Source organism: Eschrichtius robustus, chromosome 18, assembly GCF_028021215.1.
Source record: "Eschrichtius robustus isolate mEscRob2 chromosome 18, mEscRob2.pri, whole genome shotgun sequence".
NCBI lineage: Eukaryota > Metazoa > Chordata > Mammalia > Artiodactyla > Eschrichtiidae > Eschrichtius > Eschrichtius robustus.
Genome location: NC_090841.1, coordinates 17,217,129 through 17,239,592, shown reverse-complemented (window position 1 = coordinate 17,239,592; position 22,464 = coordinate 17,217,129). Strand labels below are relative to the sequence as shown.

Below are 22,464 nucleotides of genomic sequence, written 5' to 3'. Positions count from 1 at the left end.
TGGACCTAGAGATTATCATACTAAGTGAAGTAAGTCAGAAAGAGAAAGACAAATACCATACGATATCACTTATATGTGGAATCTAAAATAAGACACAAATGACCCTATCTACAAAACAGAAACAGACTCACAGACATAGAAATCAGCCGTGTGGTTGACCAGGGGGAGGGGAGTGGGGGAGGGAAGGGCTGGGAGTTTGGGATTAGCAGATGTAAACTATTATATATAGGATGGATAAACAACAGGGTCCTACTGTATAGCACAGGGAACTATATTCAGTATCCTGGGATAAACCATAATGGAAAAGAATATTTTAAAAAATGTCTATATGTGTATAACTGAGTAACTTTGCCATACAGCAGAGATTGGCACGAATAGAGTCTCTTCAGTCATCTGAACCATATAACTTTTATACACAAGGGGTCTAGTACATTGTTAAGCATTGGAGACTGGTGTGCGTCAGACCTGTCTTACCTTCTCATAAAATTGCAAAATCATTATAGTCCTCAGGACTTAGGTAACTATGCCAGATATATTTAAGTGTTTCTAGCTGAATTAAACCTTCTCAGACCAATTACGTATCAACTTCCCGGTCCTCTTCCAGAATCAATGTCAAGCAGTGTCAGAATTTAAAGTGACTTTGTTATTCCTCTCTGGTTGGTGTCTGGCTTTTCCTTCCCCCTCCTCTTCCTGTCTGCAGGTTTGTTCCACAGCGAAGCTTAGAAATACATTTAAAGTCAAGTTGATGTCACATTTCCAAGTGGAAAAACATGCAGGGTGTCTAAAGCATCTGCCTTACTTTCTATATCATTTCTTTCTTAATAGTTTTAGAGTGAGCTCAAGAATAAGCCTCTCACATCCAGATTCCTGACATTGTTTCTGTAATAGGTGATGAAGATTGAGAGAGCAGTCAAATAACTACAGGGATAGCAAAGCCGTACTTCTTACAAAATCTTGAGAGGGCCTAAGGATCAGAAAGATGCCATAGTGTTCTCCTCTGTCAAAGGAAAATACAGTTTTTGGCTTAGTCTCTTCAGCCTATATTCCATTCTTCAATTACAGGAAAGTTCTGTGAATTCAGGCTGAAGGAGGCGATGCATTTTATCTACATTATGGACGCATTTTGGATCCCCTATATTAAATACTCTGCATGTCACCTCATTGCCACCAGATTGCCACTATTCCCAATGCTGCGTCTCATTTTGACTGCAGTCTGGGGCTGGCACTGGGACCAGCCTTGCCCCTTTCATAGCTCAAAGTTACAGACCAACCAAAGGCCTTGTCGAAATCATAAAATTACTAAGAATTGAGAATGTCTGAGACTTTAAGTGTTGTCAGGGACAAAGGGAATTGCTTCAATTTTTTAATTAGTTCAGAGGTTCCAAGAACTGGCTTTAAAAAAAAAACTGTGAAAAAAAACAAAAACAAAAACTGAAGGCAGGTTATTCATTACATTCCGGATGAATAGACTCTCCCAGGAAGGAATTTGGAAGCCCCTTTCTGGGAGCTTTTATTTCAAGCATTCTGGGAAGACCAAGCAGCTTGATGTGGGGAGGTTGGCCCCCTGTGCCACTTTAACGTAGCAGGTTTTGTATTCCTTGTCATCCTGGAGCTTCTTTCCCTCCTGCTTTCTGACCTAATCTTTCTTCACAGCATCAGCCTATGCCCTGGGCATGTCTTTCTTAACATACCTGGTCCACTGTCTCCTGTGGGCTTTCTGCCACTTGGTCACATGTGTCTGGTTGACAGACCACACATCCAAGCCCCTGAACTGTTGGGTGCTGCAGAGTGGGGCTTTAGAAATGCAAATCAGGAGTTTATTCAGCCTCGTGCATTTGAGGTTAGAGGGACTCAAGCTAAGCCCCAGGGCCAGATTCCCTAAACCATGCAGCCTGCAGCAGCTAGAGGTGCCCTTGTTCAGACTCTTGGCCTCCTGGGTGTGTCTGGGGCCCTGTGGTTCTTATGGAGCTGGAACGGTCCAGGGCAGTTTATTCAGGTGATGGTAAGGTCACTGCCTTGGAAACCCCTTGTTGTACCCACATTGAACATGGGTTTGTTCAGTGAAGTGTCTATTGCATTTAGGTACCTGACTTCATCTTATATATTTGTTTTATTGTCTGTCTCCCACCACTAGATTATAAGTTGTATGAAGGCAGAGACTGTTTTAGTCACCACTGTAACCTACAGTGCCTGGCAGATAGTAGGTGCTCAATAAACATTCCTTGGTTAAGTAAGTGATTGCCACTGAATTGCAAACTGTCAGTGATAAATGGTGGATAAAATGACAGGGGACATCAATCATTGCCCAGAAATTCTAGAAAGGGGTATCTGAGCTTGTCATATCCTGAGACTTGGCCAGGCATTCCCTTTGGAATGAGCGATCTGGACCGTCAATTAAAGACGTACCTGCTATTGGGAAGTCAGCGTCTTGGGGACACATCAGTTTGCCAGTTCTGGGAGGAGGGCAGTCTGGCAGGCACTGGACAGCAGGGGACAGTGCGGGCAAGAGAGTGGCAGTGAGGGGTCCCACTGGCAGTGAGGCAGCATTGAGATAGCCGAGTGGGAGGACCAGGACATCTGTCAACAAGCAGAAGGACCTCAGCCCCCTCCCTGTCCTCCACCAGACTTAGGATGTCCACGTGGGTCAAGGATTGCCAGAAACTGTCCAGGTGTACTGGTCAGTCCATCTGTGGCAGAATCACCCACCCACATTTCCTGATGGAGCCCAGCCACAGTTTCAGAGCCCAGCCAGGCAGGCTGAGGTTCAGGGCAGGATGATTATAAGGATGGTGGACTCAAGAGGCAAGAAAAAGCACATGGTGAGGCGCACAGACGCGCCGTCCTTCTCCAGCCGAATGGCCTTTGGCGGGTCAGTTAACATTTCACCTGCAAGATGGGGAGAAAGAATACGCCTTTAGCATGGTGGTGTTTTAAAGATTAAATGAGATAATATATATAGTAAAGCTTTTAGGACAGTGTCTGACAAATAATAACATAATACATGGTTGTTATTGTCTAAGTTATTTTCTGTTACGCTTACGAAAAAAAAGGGATATACTGGGGAAAATGGAACAAATCCTCAGGTTAATAATACACTTTCTGCCTCATAGAAGGCCTGAACTGGTGCAGTGCTTTACTGCAGTTGTTTGTGTTTTACATTATCCAAGGAAAATCTACTTGTAAATGATCACATGGGAAAGAATCTTCCTTGTCCTCTTGGGAAGCATAAGCTAGTTGGAAAGCTCTGTGAACAGCTCCCATCTCTCTCCAGCCCTGGGGAGATCCCCCCATTGGCCGGTTTGGGTCTGTGTCCTGCCCTAGCTGAACAGGTGCTCTCTGAGGGCCTTTGAGAGGCCGTGTAATAGATACGATAAAGGCATATCCTACAGTCGCAGCGTCTCTGCTCCTCCAGGGAGGCGGAGAGGCTTTTCATGTCAATTAATTATTCACATTTTCTCTTCTTCCCCTCAAACACTTGGCGTCCTGTCTAGCTCCACGGAGGCAGGTTTGCTCTGGGCGTGCATAACCCCAGCACCCGATGACGATGACGGCGGGGAGCTGCATTCTGTGTCCCTTTGAGCCTGTTTATTTCAGGGTCCCATGCAGTGGGCACATGCTGGCGACGGCCAGAGCGTACTAATGCCACCACTCTTTGCCCCGACTCTTCTCAGGGGCAGGATATTAGCCGCTTACGTCTCTGTGGTTCGCACGGTGAAGAGGGAGCTCTGGGGTCGGGTCTTCGTCCTTCTTGCTTGCTTGATCAGGTCTGTATCCCGGGTGAGCCGTGCTTGGTCGAGTGCCTTTCAGCCCCCTCCCTGCTCCGAAGCTGGGCATCTTGCCCTTTTGCAAAGCTGTAAACATCCACTCGGCCGTGCAGGCTTCTGCATGGCTTTCGTTACTGCTCCCTGGGAAACCTTTGTGCCGCCCATAGAGGTGGCCGACTGAGCGCCCTGACAGCCCTGTCTCGGAGACTCGGAGGCTGACTTACCCCGGGCCTCTTCTCACCCAGGCCTCTCACACCCCTCTGCTTTCCCTTGTCGCTCTTCTGCTTTTCTGTCACCGTTGTGCCCACCTGCAGTGCTGCCCTGCACTTCCCCTTGAGGGCAGCACTCACATGCAAAGACCTGGGCATGTGCCCTCAGGGAGGCGGTTTCTGGGATAGTCTTCCTCGGAGACCCAGGGCCGGAAGAAAGAGATGTAAAGGGGTGTCCATGACAGGAAGCTCTGGATTGGTGGCCGAGAAGCCAGCCAATCAGAAGCAGGCAGGAGAGCAGGAGAGAGAGGTGAAGTAGCAGAAGCGTGGCCAGAGATGGCTGGAGGGTGACAGCTGCTCCTTCGGCTGGGAAACAAGTACTTCTGTGCAGAGCCGCGGGGGAACTGTGCACACAGACCTCATGCCATAGCCAAGTGCCTGCACACTCGCTCCCTCTGTGCCCTCGGCAGGTTCCTTCACCTCTTTGTGCCTCAATATCCTGCTCTCTAAAGTGAGGACAAGGGGAGCGACCCACCCCCCACCCCCGACTTCTGGGGTTGTTGTGAGGATTCCATGAGCTCGTACATGTAGAACACTGGCCCACAGTGAATGTCATCCGTGTGTCACCCAGCAACATCACCCCACGTCCATGGCCACGCACACCCTGAGTGTGGGGTTAGGATCTTAATGGGACCGGCTGATGCGCTGACAGCTTCTTTTCCCAAACACTCTTCCTACTCCACATGTCCTTTTTTTCCCCTCGTAGAAATCATCGGTAATTTTCTCAAGTGAATGTCTTCATCCCCAGATTATTCAAAGCCTTTCTACACCTTCCGTTTATAGTGAGCATTCACAAGTGTTAGTGAAATCACGTCTCCACTGGTGGGCGATCAGGGCACCATAGAAAAGTGAAATATCCATCGTAGGCGACTGTGGTATCTCCTCCTGCCACCACTGGAGCTACTGGCTGGCAGGAAATGTCATTCGTTTGTGTTTTCACTACTTTTGCTTGAACTTCACTTCTGCTGATAGTGGTGCTTGTGTTCAGTGAAACAGAAAGTAGCCAGGTGAGCTGAAAGAGCAAGCAAAGAAAAGGACCAGAATAATCTATGAATTCCAATCGTTTTTTAAGCCACCAAGATGAATTTTCACTGGTTCAAATCAAAACAGGGCACACACGAGATAACTGTATGAAAGCAGGAATGTGGCCGAAAGGTAACTGGTCCACCCTTAAGTTCAGCACATCACCTCAGCAACACACAGGTCCAGTTGCCAACAGGACATCCCTCCTGGAAGTCAGTCGGGCATCACAAGCCAGCATGGCCAAAGTGGGTCTCCTTATCTTTCCCCACAAACCTGCCCTTCTTCCTCTGTTTTCTGTCTCAGCTAAGCATCAGCATCAGATGAGTTGCTCAAGCCAGAAACATCAAGGTCAACTCCTGCTTTTCTTGCTCCTACCTCCAGGCCTGTGGGCTCCACACGCTTCCTAAATAGCCTGTGAGACTAGCCCTCTTCTGTACACCCACTGAAAGTGTCGCTGTGTGTTTTGAGCCAACCCCAAGCAGTGGCTCAAAACAGCAGTCATTTATCATTTCCCATGTGTCTTGGGTCAGCTGTTCCAGACCAAGATATGCTGGGTGTCTTTGAGTGTCTTGAGCCTGGCTGATGGAGGCTTGGCTCAGCTAGGCTGGCTCGGATCCACGTCGCCCTCATACTCCTTTCTGGCCCCAGTGGGCTGGCCCGAGCATGTTCTTCTCATGGAAACGTTAGAAGCACAAGAAACAAGCCAAAACACGTGCCACTATTTCTGTTGGCCAAAGCTGGGCGTATGGTCTCACTTGAAGTCAAAGGGTGGGGAAATGCACTACAGCCATTTAGTGGAAGGAACTACAAAGCCACATGGCAGAGAGCAAGGTGACAGGGTAAGATAAAGAACCAGGGCCAATAATGCAATCTCCCACGTCCTTGTTATCCTGACCTAGACTCTTCACTCATCTTCTAACTTCTTGCTTTGCCTAGAGCCAACCGCCCCTGACTTGATCCCAGCATCCCTTTATTAAAAATTTCCACTGCCCCTTATCACTGCCAAATTGAGCTGAAGCCCTGTACAGCTTGGCTCCAATCCATTTTTCCTGCTGTATCTGTTGCCATGTTTCAGAATTACTCACCACCCCTTTCCAAATGTGCTTGTTTTTCACACAGTTCTGTGCCTTCATAAACAGTCTTCCCTCTTCCTGCTGCAGTGATCTCCCCCCTATTTGAGGTTATTGTAAGTGAGATATCATCGACCTTTCAAGACCCAATTCACCTGGAGCGTCTTCCAGAAAGCCCTCTCAGGAGGCCCCTGGAGAAAAAATTGCTCCTTCCTTTGTGATGTGGTAGTAAACTGAATTTGCATCGTGCTCATACTTACCTCATAGCAATTCGAGAATACATGCTCAGCCAGAGAGAGAAAGAGAGGCAGAGCTTGAATAATTCCACCCACCATTCTACTCCGTGATTGTGGGAGTACTGAGACTTGACTTTGCTGTTACCTTAGTCATCCTTTGGTTTCAGAATCCTCTTCAGCTCCCAAAAGCCTCTTGTAGCGTAAAAGGCACAGCCTACTGAGCGGGGGTCTAGTGTTTAATGATGCAAGACTCTTCTTTTACAACAGCCAGGCAGCAAGCCTTTATTTCATCTGCTGTTCAACCAAAGGAACATCTATCTGGATGTGTGGTCTTGTTGCCAATCAGGACCTTCCAGTTCTATACTGGAAATTCAAGGGACTATCAGTGGTAATAGTGTCTATAGTAAATGTTTATGTCATGGTGACTTTAGAATCTCCCCTCCACCTAAGATGCTACTCTATCATATTTCCTATAGACTTATATCAGATTGAATTTTAATCTTTATGTTGGTGTTTCCCAGCTAAGTCATGAAGTTCTCTTTTGTGGCTTATGGTTCTTTATGGCTGCTGCCTGTGGCTCTGCAGGTCATACACTGTACAACTCTAAGGGGACACTAGTCACGCCAGAGTCTATGTAAATGGACTCCCCCGTAGTCATGGTGCCAGCTTCTTTGTCTTCCAGTGCCTGGTACATATTGATTGCTCAAGAAATGTGTGGGTGAATGAGTGAAGGAGAAAGAAGGCAACAAGAAACTGAGCTAACTCTTCCCAAGTGAGATATTTAACAGTCAGGGTTAGAATGAAAATTCAGACAGGTTTTGCTCCAGCAAAATGAAGACCATGTTATCATAGGTGCCTGTGATGAAATGTACCTGTAAACCCACTTGGAATGTCTTGTTTAACTACAAAAAAATCACCTTTCATCCTGCAAACTGATCAAGGTGATGGCTCCTAAAAGCACATCATGCTTCTCAAACGTTACCGACCCCATCATCGCCCTATGCCTGATACCCTAGCAGACATCGTGAGGCATGTGTGTGGAGACAGGTCTAGATTCTAGATGAATCTTGCCCTCCAAGTCACAACAGACTCAAAGTTTCCTTGATTTCCCTTGGATGGTCATACAACTTAAATAAATGCAAGAGGAGCCATCGTGAACAAGAACAAGGCTTTCATCAGGTTACTTGATGAAATACGCTGAGTATTTTTAAAGTAGAAATATGCCAATGTGACTGGCAAACTGTTCACCCCATGGGAGAAGGTTGCCAAGGTAAATGGTCACCTTCACACTTGGAATTTGCTGTTCTGCCAGAGGACATGGGGAGGGGAAGTGACCCAATCAGGATGTGTGGGCTTCTGGGTGGATGTGGCCTGAGGAGGGGCCCAAAAGGCAGCAGGACACGGGCAGTGATGTCTGACCATGCGTCACCCCACCCCTAACCACAGCCCCTGGAAGCTCTGACAGCAACCACACGGTGCTCGCCCCCCTCCCCGCTGGGTCGTTCTTCCCTGCATCTCGAGCAGCAAGATGGTCACCACCCGGCCACCCTACCATCAGGACACAGTTGGCAGGATGCCTCACCAGCCAGGGCTTGATGTGTCAATTAGAGTAAGTGCCTGGTGAAGAAAGGATTCCATAAATGTTAAATGAATGGACAAACCGATGAATAAACCAATGAAATAAGCAAAGCAAAGAAGTGCAATGATATAGGGACCATTTGTGGGGGAAGGCACTGCAGTTACCTAAGGAAATTCTCAATGGTGTTCACTTAGTGCTATAGCATCTTCCCTAATGGCCCTGTTATCCCTTCCAAACCCACGGAGACTTGACTCTGTGCTGTTCAATAGAAAATACACTCAACCTGATGAAGCACCGCACCAAGGTTGTCCTGACAGCGCCCAGCTTGGGAACCAGTGTGAGTAATAGTTCTTGAGTCTGGGGCTGCTAGGGTGCTGCAACAGTAGTATTTGCACGTGAACTTGGGATCAGAATTTCAAAACATTCAAGGAGTCCGTTCAGTTAAAATTTAGCTTCTCTTCCTGCCCGAGGCCTTGCGTGTTATCACGGGACCCCTCAATGAAATAGTCACCCTTTGTTTCTTGGGTTTTGTTTTGTGCTGCTAGGTGAGCTCTCCGTGGAGGAAGCGCAGGACCCTTTCTTGGTCAGCATCCACATAATCGCAGACCCAGGGGAATCCCGACCCCTGCAGGAGGCCATCGACAAGGTCTTGGCTTGGATCCACCCAGACCTCCAGCTGTTCAGGGTCTCTGAAAGGAGGGCGTCCCGGCGGCGGAGGAAGGCCCCCAAGGTGGCGCAGCCAGCCCTGGCGGTGGTCCTCTTCCTGCAGGAGGAGTACGGCGAGGAGCAGATCCTGCAGCTGCACCGCACGCTGCAGCGGCCGCCCTGGCGCCATCACCACACGGAGCGCGTGCCTAGCAGGTTTCTGCCCTACCTGCCCTGCAGCCAGGAGTTCTTCACTCTGGCCCCTGGGACACCGCTGTGGGCCATCCGGCCTGTGCACTACGGCAAGGAAATCGTGCGCTTCACCATCTATTGTCGCCATGACAACTACGCCGACATCCTCAAGTTCTACGAGCTGATACTCAGGCGGAGCCCCAGCCAGAGGAAAACGGACTTCTGCATCTTCCCCATTTTCTCCAGTCTGGATGTGGACATCCAGTTCTCCCTGAAGAGACTGCCCTGTGACCAGACCCCGGTCCCCACTGATTCCTCCGTGCTGGAGTTCCGAGTCAAGGACATTGGCGAGCTGGTGCCTCTCTTGCCCAACCCCTGCAGGCCCATCAGTGAGGGACGCTGGCAGACGGAGGACCACGATGGGAACAAGATCCTTCTGCAGGTACCCTGGGGGAAGTCTGTCTGTCTGTGTCTATCTCCACTTGGGGAGAACAGAGAAACAAGTGAATTGGTTCTGCCAGAAACCCTGTTTAGTACCTGTTACAGAACAATGAGTTAAGAAAAAAGAGAGATCAGTGACCCTCTGTCTGGCTCGTAGACCAAGTCAAGATGTCCATACTCTAATTAAACAGTTTTCACTTAGCTGCCGTGGCCATGTGCCCCAGGCAAGCAACGGCCGGTTCCTCTAGCGCCTCTTCACCCACCTGTTTGAGCGTCCACTAAATGCTTGTGGCTCCCGGGGATTTAGAATGAGCTGATATCCCAGGGAATTTGGTATTAAAGATTCCTTAATCTGCTCCCTCACAAGTAGGGAGTTTTTACCAATGAATTCTTCACTTCCACAAAGGAACTTCAGGAAAACCCATCTATGACAATTGTAAAATATGTTGACGTTCAATAGAGAAGATACCTGTTTTCTTCGTCGCTCTGGTGCCTCCCCCCCCCCCCCCACCACTTCTACCCTTCCACCCTTCTGCTACTGGGCAATAGGTGGTTCAAATTCAGTGATCAATGGAAATGACTTTCTTGGTGTTTTAAAGGAGTATGTGATGCCTTTGGAGCTTCTTTCATTCAGCTTAGGAAGGGGGAGTGAATACATGGAAGGAAGTGGATGCAGTAGACTGTTCTGTTGCTTCCGTGGTTAATGTCTTGGCTCAATTACTGGACCCACTTCTTCTCCCATCCTTCCAGCGATCGTCCCAAACTCTTTAGACGTCATTAGTTATACTCTAGAATTCAAAGTTCAGCATACAGATTTAAGAAGGTCCTATACCTACCCGACCTGATAAATGCTTTCAAGACCCAGGCTTTCTAGAATTCACAGGTAAATCCGTTCCAGGCATATAGGATTTTGTCTTTCTGAAACACCTCTGCCTCTGGTGTCTCAGTTTTCACATACGGCTACCTGAGAGGAGAAAGTTGATAGCAAGTTCAGGGACATTGTCTTGAAAGGTGCTGATTGTATTTACTTGAATCACAGGTAAAGTTTCATAGTTTTTGTTGGTTTGGGCATTAAACATCAGAACTATAATCCACATATCGCAGAATGAAGTGAGAATTTGGCACATGACAGACACCTGGCTCAAACTACAGCCAGGCCACATGGCTCAAGTCAAAAAGGTCACCTTGAGATATTTACGATTTAGAGGAACTAGATAATTTTCAGATTTCCCTTTGAACTATGCAAATAAGAAATAATATTTCTTTATTATTCACTGAACTAAATGCTAGCTAGCATTTGTTTTATTTTTTAATTTTTATTTTATATTGGAGTATAGTTGATTTACAGTGTTGTGTTAGTTGCAGGTGTACAGCAAAGTGATTCAGTTATACATATATATATTCTTTTTCAGATTATTTTCCCATATAGGTTATTACAGAGTATTGAGTAGAGTTCCCTGTGCTATACAATTGGTTCTTGTTGATTATCTATTTTATGTATAGCAGTGTGTATATGTTAATCCCAACCTCCTAATTTATCCCTCCCACCCACCCACCTACCTTTCCCCTTTGGTAACCGTAAGTTTGTTTTCAAAGTCTGTGAGTCTGTGTCTGTTTTGTAAATAAGTTCATTTGTGTCATTTTTTTTAGATTCCACATATAAGTGATATCATATGATATTTGTCTTTCTCTGACTTACTTCACTTAGTATGATAATCTCTAGATCCATCCATGTTGCTGCAAATGGCATTATTTCATTCTTTTCTGTGTCTGAGTAATATTCCATTGTATATATGTGCCATATCTTCTTTATCCATTCCTCTGTCCACGGACACTTAGGTTGCTTCCATGTCTTGGCTATTGTAAATGGTGCTGCAATGAACATTGGGGTGCAAGTATCTTTTCAAATTATGGTTTTCTCAGGGTATATACCCCAGAGTGGGATTGCTGGATCATATAGTAGCTCTGTTTTTAGTTTTTTAAGGAACTTCCATACTGTTCTCCATAGTGGTTGTACCAATTTACATTCCCACCAACAGTGTAGGAGGGTTCCCTTTTCTCCACACCTTCTCCAGCATTTATTGTATGTTAGACTTTTTGATGATGGCCATTCTGACCGGTGTGAGGTGATACCTCATTGTAGTTTGATTTGCATTTCTCTAATAATTAGCGATGCTGAGCATCTTTTCATGTGCTTTTTGGCCATCTGTATGTCTTCTTTGGAGAAATGTCTATTTAGATCTCCTGCCCATTTTTTGATTGGGTTGTTTGTTTTTTTGATATTGAGCTACATGAGCTGTTTGTATATTTTGGAGATTAATCCCCTGTTGGTCACACCGTTTGCAAATATTTTCTCCCATTCTGTGGGTTGTCTTTTCATTTTGTTTATGGTAGTTTTTTTTGTGCAGAAGCTTTTGAGTTTTTATTAGGTCCCATTTGTTTATTTTTGTTTTTATTTTCATTACTCTAGGAGGTGGATCCAAAAAGATATTGCTACAATTTATGTCAAAGAGTGTTCTGCCTATGTTTTCCTCAAAGGGTTTTATAGTATCCGGTCTTACATTTAGGTTTTTAATCCATTTTGAGGGTTATTTTTGTTTATGGTGTTAGAGAGTGTTCTAATTTCATTCTTTTACATGTGGCTGTCCAGTTTTCCCAGCACCACTTATTGAAGAGACTGTCTTTTCTCCACTGTATATTCTTGACTCCTTTGTCATAGATTAATTGACCATAGGTGCATGGGTTTATTTCTGGGCTTTCTATCCTGTTCCATTGATCTATAAATCTGTCTTTGTGCCAGTACCATACTGTTTTGATTACTGTAGCTTCATAGTATAGTCTGAAGTCAAGGAGCCTGATTCCTCCAGCTCCCTTTTTCTTTCTTAAGATTGCTTTGGCTATTCAGGGTCTTTTGTGTTTCCATACAAATTTTAAGATTTTGTTGTTCTAGATCTGCAAAAAAAATTCCATTGGTAATTTGATAGGGATTGTGTTGAATCTGTTAATTACCTTGGGTAGTATAGTCATTTTGATGATATTCATTCTTCCAATCCAAGAACATGGTATATCTTTCCATCTGTTTGTGTCATCTTCGATTTCTTTCATCAGCATCTTATACTTTTTGGAGTACAGATCTTTTGCCTCCTTAGATAGGTTTATTCCTAGGTATTTTATTCTTTTTGATGCCATGGTAAATGGGATTGTTCCCTTAATTTCTCTTTCTGATATTTTGTTGTTAGTGTACAGAAATGCAACAGATTTCCGTATATTAATTTTGTATCCTGTAACTTCACCAGATTCATTGATGAGCACTAGTAGTTTTCTGGTAGCATCTTTTCTGTGTATAGTATCATGTCATCTGGAAACAGTGACAGTTCTACTTCTTTCTTCAAACCCAAAAGTTTGGGTTCCTTTTATTTCTTCTCTGATGGCCATGGCTAGGACTTCCAAACCTATGTTGAATAAAAGTGGCAAGAGTGGATATCCTTGTCTTGTTCCTGATCTTAGAGGAAATGTTTTCAGCTTTTCACCATTGAGAATGATGTTTGCTGTGGATTTGTCATATATGGCCTTTATTATGTTGAGGTAGGTTCCCTCTGTGTCCACTTTCTATAAAGTTTTTACCATAAATGGGTGTTGAATTTTGTCAAAAGGTTTTTCTGCATCTATTGAGATGATCATATGGTTTTTATTCATCAGTTTGTTGATGTGGTGTAGCACACTGATCAATTTGTGGATATTGAAAAAATCCTTGCATCCCTGGGGTAAATCCCACTTGATCATGGTGTATGATCCTTTTATTTTATTGTTGGATTAGGTTTGCTAGTATTTTGTTGAGGATTTTTGCGTCTATGTTCATCAGTAATATTGGCCGATAATTTTCTTTTTTTGTGTGGTATCTTTGTCTGGTTTTGGTATCAGGGTGATGGTGGCCTCATAGAATGAGTTTGGGAGTGTTCCTTCCTCTGCAGCTTTTTGGAAGAGTTTCAGAAGGATAGGTGTTAGCTCTTCTCTAAATGTTTGATAGAATTCTCCTGTGAAGCCATCTGGTCCTGGACTTTTGTTTGTTGGAAGATTTTTAATCACAGTTTCAATTTCATTGCTTGTGATTGGTCTGTTCATATTTTCTATTTCTTCCTGGTTCAGTCTTGGGAGATGGTACCTTTCTAAGAATTTGTCCATTTTTCTAGGTTGGCCATTTTATTGGCATATAGTTGCTTGTAGTTATCTCTTATGATCTTTTGTATTTCTGTGGTGTCAGTTTTATAATCCCTTTTGAAATGTGAGAAAAGTTTTCTTCTGTGTTTGAAGACTGCCACTTTTTTATGCAAAACAGTGCAGTTGTGTAAGTAAAAATTAATGAAAGGATTTTGTTTATACTAAAAGATCAAAATGAATGTGATTGTTTCTGAGGGACTTTTTTCCTTTTTGCAGTATTTAGAATATTTTTTGCTCTCTCAATCCCTGTAATAATGTAAATGAAAGAATAAAGTAGGAAAGCTTGGCCTGAACTCCACTCAAAGGAATCATTGAAAGAATATTTCAAAGAAAAGCCACAGATTTAAATGGCTATACAATCTGTATGGGTGCAGGCTTTTGAATTTAGAGCATAAGAGTGAAAAGAGTAAGAAAAAAAGATTTGTATCATGGGGTCTCAGGAATTTGGGCCTTTGTTCAAAATAGTAATATGCCAAAGAGCTAAATTAATGTGGGCAGAAATGACTAATAGTCCCCTCACAGTTCTTGATTATGGCTGTTTGAACAGGTTACTATTTACTGCATCACTGCAGAAAGCAGTCCTCTGCTCTAGCATGAGAGATATGCCTGCCCACCTCTTTAAATTACTTTTAAAAGTAAAAATTTATACTTCATTCTTTAGCAAAACTAAGATATTTTGGTCGTGGAGGGAGGGACACAGTTGAGAGAACACCTTTTTTTTTTTTTTTTTTACATTCTCCTTAGCAGTGTGTTTCCCAAGTTTCATTTTCAACTTACATGCTTTTGTTCCATTGGGTGCAGTTATACGTTGAAGGCAATCTTGGTTGGGTAGTTTCTAGCTGCTTTCTTAAAATATAGATTGCATTTCAGTTCCTCATCCTGCCCCATTGAGTTAACATTCCGTATTTCAGAGACCTCCTCCAGCCATTTAATTCCTCTGGAGGAGAAAAGCTGAGAGGTTTGTTTCTGGGAGCTACCCAGCCTCTTATAAGAATTTGGAAATGTTTTTAACTAAGATCTGATTAGATGGAAGGAAAGCCTTCTAACTCCTGAAACTCACCTCTCCTTTCTTGGCATTGCCTGATTCAGGGGGAAAAAGGTGGCGAGGAGGTGGGTGGGGAGTTGCCAGCATCAGATGTTGCCCAAGATCCCTCTAGAAAATGCATCCTAGAAATTTGCATTAATGCTTGATGATCGAAACTACAGCTTTCTATAACCAAGATCTGTGTTACACGAACTAGAAGTAAACTGACGCTGTACTTTGAACATAATAAGTTCTCTTTATACATTTCTCTTTACTTTTTATTGAAGAATAATATAAATGATATACACAAGGAAAAGTGCACATCACAAATATATGCTCAGTGAATTTTCACAAATTGAACATTTGCATAAGCAACACCCAGATGAAGAAACAGAACATAGAAACAGAAGAGAAGTCTTCTCTTCCCCCATTCCTGGGACTCCCTTCCCTTAAATGAACATATTAATTACTCTGTATTTCACAAAAGTGGGGGGAAGGAGTACCTGGTCAGAAAAGTTGGGAACATGGCTGTGTAATCTGGGGGTGTTTTTGTATTTATAGGTAGCTCCCACTATTTTTAAAAAAAGACTTAGGTTGGCTGACAAAGATGTAAATCATACAAGAAAGATTAATAAAAATAATTAGATACCAAAGGGACTTGAAGTAGAGGAAAAATAATGATAGGAAAGTAAGGTAAGCCAAGTATGACATCCGAAGTGCATGTCATTTCCTATCTGAGTGCTGTGCTGTTTAACTGGTAGCCACTAGCCACATGTGGCCATTTAAATTTAACATTTAAGTGAATTAAAATAAAAAATTCAGTTCCTCAGTCTCACCAGAACATTTCAAGTCCTCAGTAGCTCCACGTGGCTGGTGGCTACCATACTGGTTAGCACACATACAGAACATTTCCATCACTGCAGAAAGTTCTGTTGGACAGCATTCTTCCAGAAATAGGCCCCAATTTTGATTTTGAGTTCTCCAGCAGCAAAAACAGAATGGAAAGTCAGCAGTGATACAATTTAGAATCCATGAGGCAAAAATAAACTATGCTTCAGAGGCACAACTATTCCAGGTTCTGCGTCCTGGAAGCAGCGTTGCTCCCACCTTCTCATGTCCAGTGAGGTGTCGGCAGCCCGCCCTCAACTGTGCCCTAGAACAGCTGCATCGAGGCCTCGCAAGGCTTTCTTACACGGAGCCTGCAGGATGGGCAGGGTGCCCAGCCAAGTGTCGTGCAGCAAAGCCACTGCACAAAGGGAGGCTGGGCAAAACAAGGTGGTCCCTGCCTCCAGCTTCTGGGGCCTTGGCTGAATCCCCGAGAGAGGGATACACCTTCAGAGAATCTCCCCAAATGTGTTTCTCTCAGCTAAGCTTTTGGTAGATCGCGAGGGACAGTGGGCTTGGCTTGTTTCTTTCCAGCCGAGTCCCTGGAGTACACCTGTGCCACGTAGCTGGTAAAGGATGGAGTCATATGTCTTGCGACTCAGCCAAGCTGGGTTGTATGTTGATGTCTTCTTTTTTTTTTTTAAATAAATTTATTTTATTTATTTATTTATTTTTGGCTGCATTGGGTCTTCGTTGCTGTGTGCTGGCTTTCTCTAGTTGCGGCGAGCGGGGGCTACTCTTCGTTGTGGTGCGCGGGCTTCTCATTGCAGTGGCTTCTCTTGTTGTAGAGCGCGGGCTCTAGGCACACAGGCTTCAGTAGTTGTGGCTCGCGGGCTCTAGAGCACAGGTTCAGTAGCTGTGGCGCACGGGCTTAGTTGCTCCGCGGCATGTGGGATCTTCCCGGACCAGGGCTCGAACCCATGTCCCCTGCATTGGCAGGCGGATTCTTAACCACTGCGCCACCAGGGAAGCCCTGTTGATATCTCCTTAGGGAGCTCTAAGGAGCCTGACAAGGACACAGGCCTCAATGATAGGGCACCGCCTCCCTTGGAGGTCTTCCACGGGAGTGCCATGGGCAAGGCCAAACTCCTTAAGAAGTGATTTGGGGTCCATCCAAACACAGAGAAGCACAGTTGAGGACCCAAAGGTCAGTTTCACAAAGAGAATGCAGCTGCAATTTTAGGCTGGAAAAATGTGGAAAGCAGGTCACTCCATGTCTTTGAAGAGGTGAGGTAATTTAACAATGGCGTCTAAGCCTTTGGAAGACTTCTTCCATAGAGGGTGGTCCTTCGCATCCTCATAAGGCAGAACAGGGAACTGGCTTAAACAAAAGGTTTTAAGTAGCATTTAAAAGACAAGAAATCCTGACACGCAAAATTGTTACCAGTTGAAAGGGCTGCCAGGTTCAGTCTCGAGGACTGTCTTCACTGGAGAGCTTTTAAGATTTCATTCACACCAGCTCGTTTACTTGTCTTCTTCACCCAGTGAGGAGATTGTCTAGACAGTCAGTCCCGGAATCCTGGGGCCATCAGCGCTGTGAGGACAGGGAGACGGGTGCTAATGAGGATGCAATTGAGGGACTGAGTGGGCTTCAGAGACTTTTAAAAAATTTTTAATTGTGGTAAAATACACATAACGATAAAATTTACTGTCTTAACCATTTAAAAATGTATGGTTCAGCAGTGTTAACTACACTCATCACATCATAGTGCAACCGTCACCACCGTCCATCTCCAGAACTCTTTTCATCCTGCAAAACTGAAACTCTGTCCCCATTAAACAATAACTCCTCATACCCCCTCCCTCCGGCCCCTGGCAACCACCATTCTACCTTCTGTCTCTATGAGCTTGACTGCTCTAGGAATCTCATATAAGTGTGATCATACAGTATTTGTCTTTTCGTGACTGGCTTATTTCACTTAGCATCATGTCCTCAAGGTTCATCCAAGTTGTAGCATGTGTCGGATTTCCTTCCTTTTTAAATCTGAATAATATTCTGTTATGAACGTGCTACATTTTCTTTAGCCATTCACCCGTTGATGGACAGGTGAGGCACTTCCATCTTTGGGCTATTGTGAATAATGCTGCTGTGAACATGGGTGTGCAAATACCTCTTTGGGTCCCTGCTTTTACTTCTTCTGGGTTTGTACCCAGAGGTGCAATTGCTGGGTCACATGGTAAGTGTATGTTTAATTTTTTGAGGAGAGGAACTGCCATACTGTTTTCTGTAGTGGCTGTGCCATTTTATGTTTCCACCAGCAACGTATGAGGATGGGACATGTTTTTTAAGAAAGCAGAGAGAGGCTTGCTCTTTCTTTGCGGGGTACAGTACACCGTATTCTGCACTAGGCGATAAAGAGGGTGATGGTTGGAAAGAACTGAGCAAATACTGAAGTGAGGCATTGACGCTTCACCCGACACACTCCAGATCTAGACTCTACAGCAGAAATTCTTAACGTGCTGTCCTTGGATCCCAAGCACAACTTGTATGCATGTGTTCATGTGCATCATCATAAAGGGTACATCATATCATGTCTCTCAAAATTAACTCTCCAAAGGGTTCCCATTCTCTGGCAGCCCTTCTACATGTTCACCAAGGCCCAAGGCTTTCCATCAGCGGCCCACCTCTCTGGCTTTATCTCGCACTTCTCTCCCTCCTGCTCCCTCTGTGCCTTCCACGTTGGCCTGCTTTCTCTTCCTCAGACGCAGCAAACTCATTCCTGCCTCAGGACCTTTGCACCTACTGCCTGGAATGATCTCCTCCAGGATCTTCACATGGTTGGTTCCTTCTCGTCATTCAGGTTTCAGAGATGCCTTCCCTGCCCGCCCCACCGAAAGTAGCTCCCAGATAGCCTCCTGACCAGTTACCTTACTTCTCCACTGGACAGCTAGAAGGTCCTTTTAGAACATAAGCCAGATCGTGTGACTCCTGTGCGCAGAACCCCCAGGGGCTACCTGTCCCATCTCTCGTGCAGTATAAACCAGTTTCCTCGCAGTGGTAGGTTGCCTCCCTGCTCTGCTCTTCTCCCATCATTCTGCCCCAGCCACCCTGGCCTCACTCTTGACCCTTCAGAACATCCTGTGTCTGCTCTGTCCCTCTGCCCACCATCCAGCTGGCCACGTGGCTGTTCCTTTCCCCCCACCTCGTCAGGTCTCTGCTCCGTGTCCCCTCCCTAGCGAGGCCTTCCCCGGCCGCAGCGTGAAGAGCACCTCCCTCTCCTGTTCCCGCACACACGGACATGCCAGCAGCCGTGCTCCTGCCCTGCTTGCCTTTTCCGCACGGCGCCATCCCCTTTAACTGACTGCATGTTGACCGAATGGAGGCTTGTCCGTCCCTCCCACCAGAACCTGAGCACCTGGAGGGCAGGGACTTTCCCTGTTTTGCCCACCGTTGGGTCCCTAGTGCCTCTAACGGTGTCTGGCACACATTAGACACTCAGTGTTGAACGAATTTTTTAAAAAAAGGAGACAGAAGGGGAGAGAGGTGGGGGCTTGGGGCTGTTCCGGGCAGGCCCACGGAGGCGGGTTGAGCAAGGGGAGAGCCCTGGCTGGTGGTTAGAAACAGGGAGAGGAAGAGTGACCAGGGCCCGGAGGAGGGGACCGTGACAGGAGGCGCCCGTGGGAGGACTCCTTGGGCCACAGTGCCTGCTGGCTGATGGCAAGGGGGACTCCGGTGCTAAACGCAGGGCAGGGGGCAAAGAGGATGAGCGGGTGGCCTCCCCCCACCCCTCACGTCAGGCTGGGGACCCCAGAGAGAGCAGTGGCCATGCTGACAGGGGCCCTTCTCCCGCTGAGCCTCTCTGCTCCCAGGAGAGGTGGGAGAGTAAGGGGTGGCTCAGCCAGCATCTCTGGGAAGGCCAGACGACACACGCGACAGTGTAACACTGTCCCGCCTGCAGGCTGGGCACCTCTGCTTCTAGCTGCCAGAAACGGACACAGACCGTCTCCAGTTGGTCAGCTTCTTGTCTGGGGAGGAGCTTATGCAGGGAAGAGTTTACCGAAGAAATAATAATGGTGTGATAGTGATATTAATTGCTTGCTTAGGAGCTGCCACATTGTAGGCTAAGTGCACTCTAATACCTTCCTTACTGAACCCTCTCAGCGCGTCTACCAGCCGGGGACCACTCGTACCCCCATCCTGCAGACGCACACCCGGAGATGTAGATCAGTAACTGCCATGCCCAGGATTACCAACAGCAAATGGTGAGACTGGGAGCGAACTTGGGGACATTTGACTCAGGAACCCATGCTGGCTGTGCTGTTCCCTATTTTTTTTAAATAAATTTATTTATTTATTTATTTATTGGCTGCGTTGGGTCTTCGTTGCTGCGCGCGGGCTTTCTCTAGTTGCGGCGAGCGGGGGCTACTCTTCGTTGCGGTGCGCGGGCTTCTCATTGCAGTGGCTTCTCTTGTTGCGGAGCACGGGCTCCAGGCGAGCCAGCTTCAGTAGTTGTGACACGCAGGCTCAGTAGTTGTGGCTCGCAGGCTCCAGAGCGCAGGCTCAGTAGTTGTGGCGCACAGGTTTAGTTGCTCTGTGGCATGTGGGATCTTCCTGGACCAGGGCTCGAACCTGTGTCCCCTGCATTGGCAGGTGGATTCCTAATCACTGTGCCACCAGGGAAGTCCCACATGCTCTTCCCTATTCTTTTCCGAGGAACACGGCCGGGACCTGGGTGTTCCCTCTGCCGGCACCTCTCAAGCTTCGGCAGACCTGAAAATCACAGATCCCTGGGCTCCACCTCCAGAAACTCGGATCTAGGAGGTCCAGGGTGGGGCCCGGGATCCTGCATTTCTAACCAGCTCCCAGGTGCTGAGGCCTGTAGCATCCTCTCTACATGTGCACTGGGCTCAGGATATTCTAAGCAGGACTACCCAGTTGTCAATTCATGTTTGATAAGCACTGCCTGGGGCACATTCCCTTTTTAAAAATTATTATAACCGTACTTAGTAGCAGGCTCAGGACAGAACATCAAGAGTACAAGTCACAATATTGTGATGATCATTTGCAATTTAAACTACATGTATTGAATCGTTGTTGCACACCTGAAACAAATATAATGCTATATGTCAATTATATCTCAATTAAAAGAAAAAAAAGAGTACAAGTCTCAAGAGGTGTCTCTAAGATGAGCTCAGAGCTTCCTGAAACTGTTTGTATCCTGTTCCCAGCCCCAAGCCCCAAGTGCAATGCCCAGCAGCTACTCAGTACACGTTAGCTTGTCCTTCCTCCCCCTTGGTCTCTGGTGTTCTCAGGGCAGGTGCAGTGACCCAAGGGGCGGGGCATGCACACGTGCAGGCAGGGAGGGGTTTGAATGAATGGGAGGCCATTGGGCACGCCAGCATGCTACACCCGCCCTGGGGTCTTGGCTCCCAGTCCAGACTCTGAAGAAAATTGCTGTTTTCAGTCAGCTGCGTTGCCTGCACTGGGTTGTTTTATCTGTGCAGATTGCCCAGGCTGGCTGAAAGTCACCCCTAGAAAATAATTTCCCAGAGCACCGTCTGAGTTTGCTATTCCCGCAGAATGTGTAAGTGACATCATAGCTCTTTCAGGCCTGGAAGGAAGAGTAATTTGCTTTTAGGTTAAAAAAGGAAGTGAACTATGATTATAGACCTTGGCAGGACTTGGAATCAGATCTTTGAGGCAGAGGAAGGAAAATGAGGAATTTTAGTCAGTGTTTTCTGCTCTCAGTCTTAGAGCAGCTTTCCCCTGTGGCCTGCCTGTCTCACTTGTCTCACTTAGCTTATTTAGTTTGGTCTGGCCAGGGCTCTGCTTCCAAATGGGTTTGGTTTGGTGGTGGACCTGGAAGAAAGGGCTGCTGTTTATGCGCGTGGCGACTACCAGCAGGTAGGGCCGGTCCCCTGCAGGCCGACCGCGTGGTGCCTGTAGGTGAACTGCAGCGGAAGGGGACGGTCCAGCGCTTTGGGGAGCTGGTCAAGTCAGCAAACACTTTGAATATCTCCTCTCAGTCAGACATGGTACTGGAGATGGACAAAGATGAACAATAGAGTCCTGTGCTCCAAGTTCATGACTGATCCCAGACCATTCCACGGAGTGTGACGTGCAAGCTGTGGTACAGCAAAGTGGGGTGCAGAGGGTGTGCTCCGGAGGGGCGCCTCCCTCCAGGGCTGGGAAAACAGGAAGACCATAGCAGAAGCCTTCTGGAAGCCAGCAGTTAGGAGTTGGGTCTCTAGATCCCACCGATCAAGACCACATCCTGTTCGGACAGCTCTGAGTGGTTGGCTGAATCTTCAAACACTGGGCCAAAAAACCATTTTAATTTCCACTGAATTTTCCTCTTGTGTTAATATATTTTTTGTTAGCTTCCAATTAGGCATCCTTTTTTATTGACGTATGGTTGATATACAGTATTATATAAATTACAGGTGTACAATATAGTGATTCACAATTTTGAAAGGTTATACTTCATTTATACTTATAAAATATTGGCTATATTTTCTGTGTTGTACAGTATATCCTTGTAGCCTATTTTATGCCTAATAGTTTATACCTCTTAATTCCCTCCCCCTATGTTGCCCCTCCCCACTTCCTTCTCCCAACTGGTAACCACCAGTCTATTCTCTATATCTGTGAGTCTGCTTCTTTTTTGTTATATTCACTAGTTTGTTTTATTTTTTAGATTCCACATGTAAGTGATATCATATAGTGCCTTTCTGTTTCTATTTCACTTAGCATAATGCCCTCCAAGTTCATCCATGTTGCTGCAAATGGCAAAATTTCATTCTCTTTTATGGCTGAGTAGTAGTCCATTGTATATATATACTGCATCTTGTTTATCCATTTATCTGTTGATGGACACTTAGGTTGCTTTCATATCTTGGCAATTGTGAATAATTCTGCTATGAACATTGGGGTGCATATCTTTTCAAATTAGTGTTTCTGGGTTTTTTGGATATATACCAGGAGTGGAATTGCTGGATCATATGGTAGTTCTATTATTAGTTTTTTAGTTTGATGTTTTCATTTTTAAAGTTGTTATTATATTTTTATTAGAAAGTAAACCAAATTACCCAAAATATTCTTGGAAATTAGAGATTTTTTTTAAAAATTACTCTTCTTACCACCATAACAGAGCATCTTTTGTTCCATTGGTCTATGC

The 22,464-nt window shown here is 45.7% G+C and overlaps 1 protein-coding gene across 1 annotated transcript in view; it reads left to right on the top strand.

Moving 5' to 3' along the window:
* Positions 1-22,464, top strand: part of FAM124A (family with sequence similarity 124 member A) — a 106,388-nt gene that overhangs the window by 20,566 nt on the left and 63,358 nt on the right. Inside the window, exon 3 of the mRNA XM_068526886.1 lies at positions 8,487-9,220. Within this exon, the coding sequence (XP_068382987.1) occupies positions 8,487-9,220 (734 nt within the window). The remainder of the gene's footprint in view (positions 1-8,486; positions 9,221-22,464) is intronic.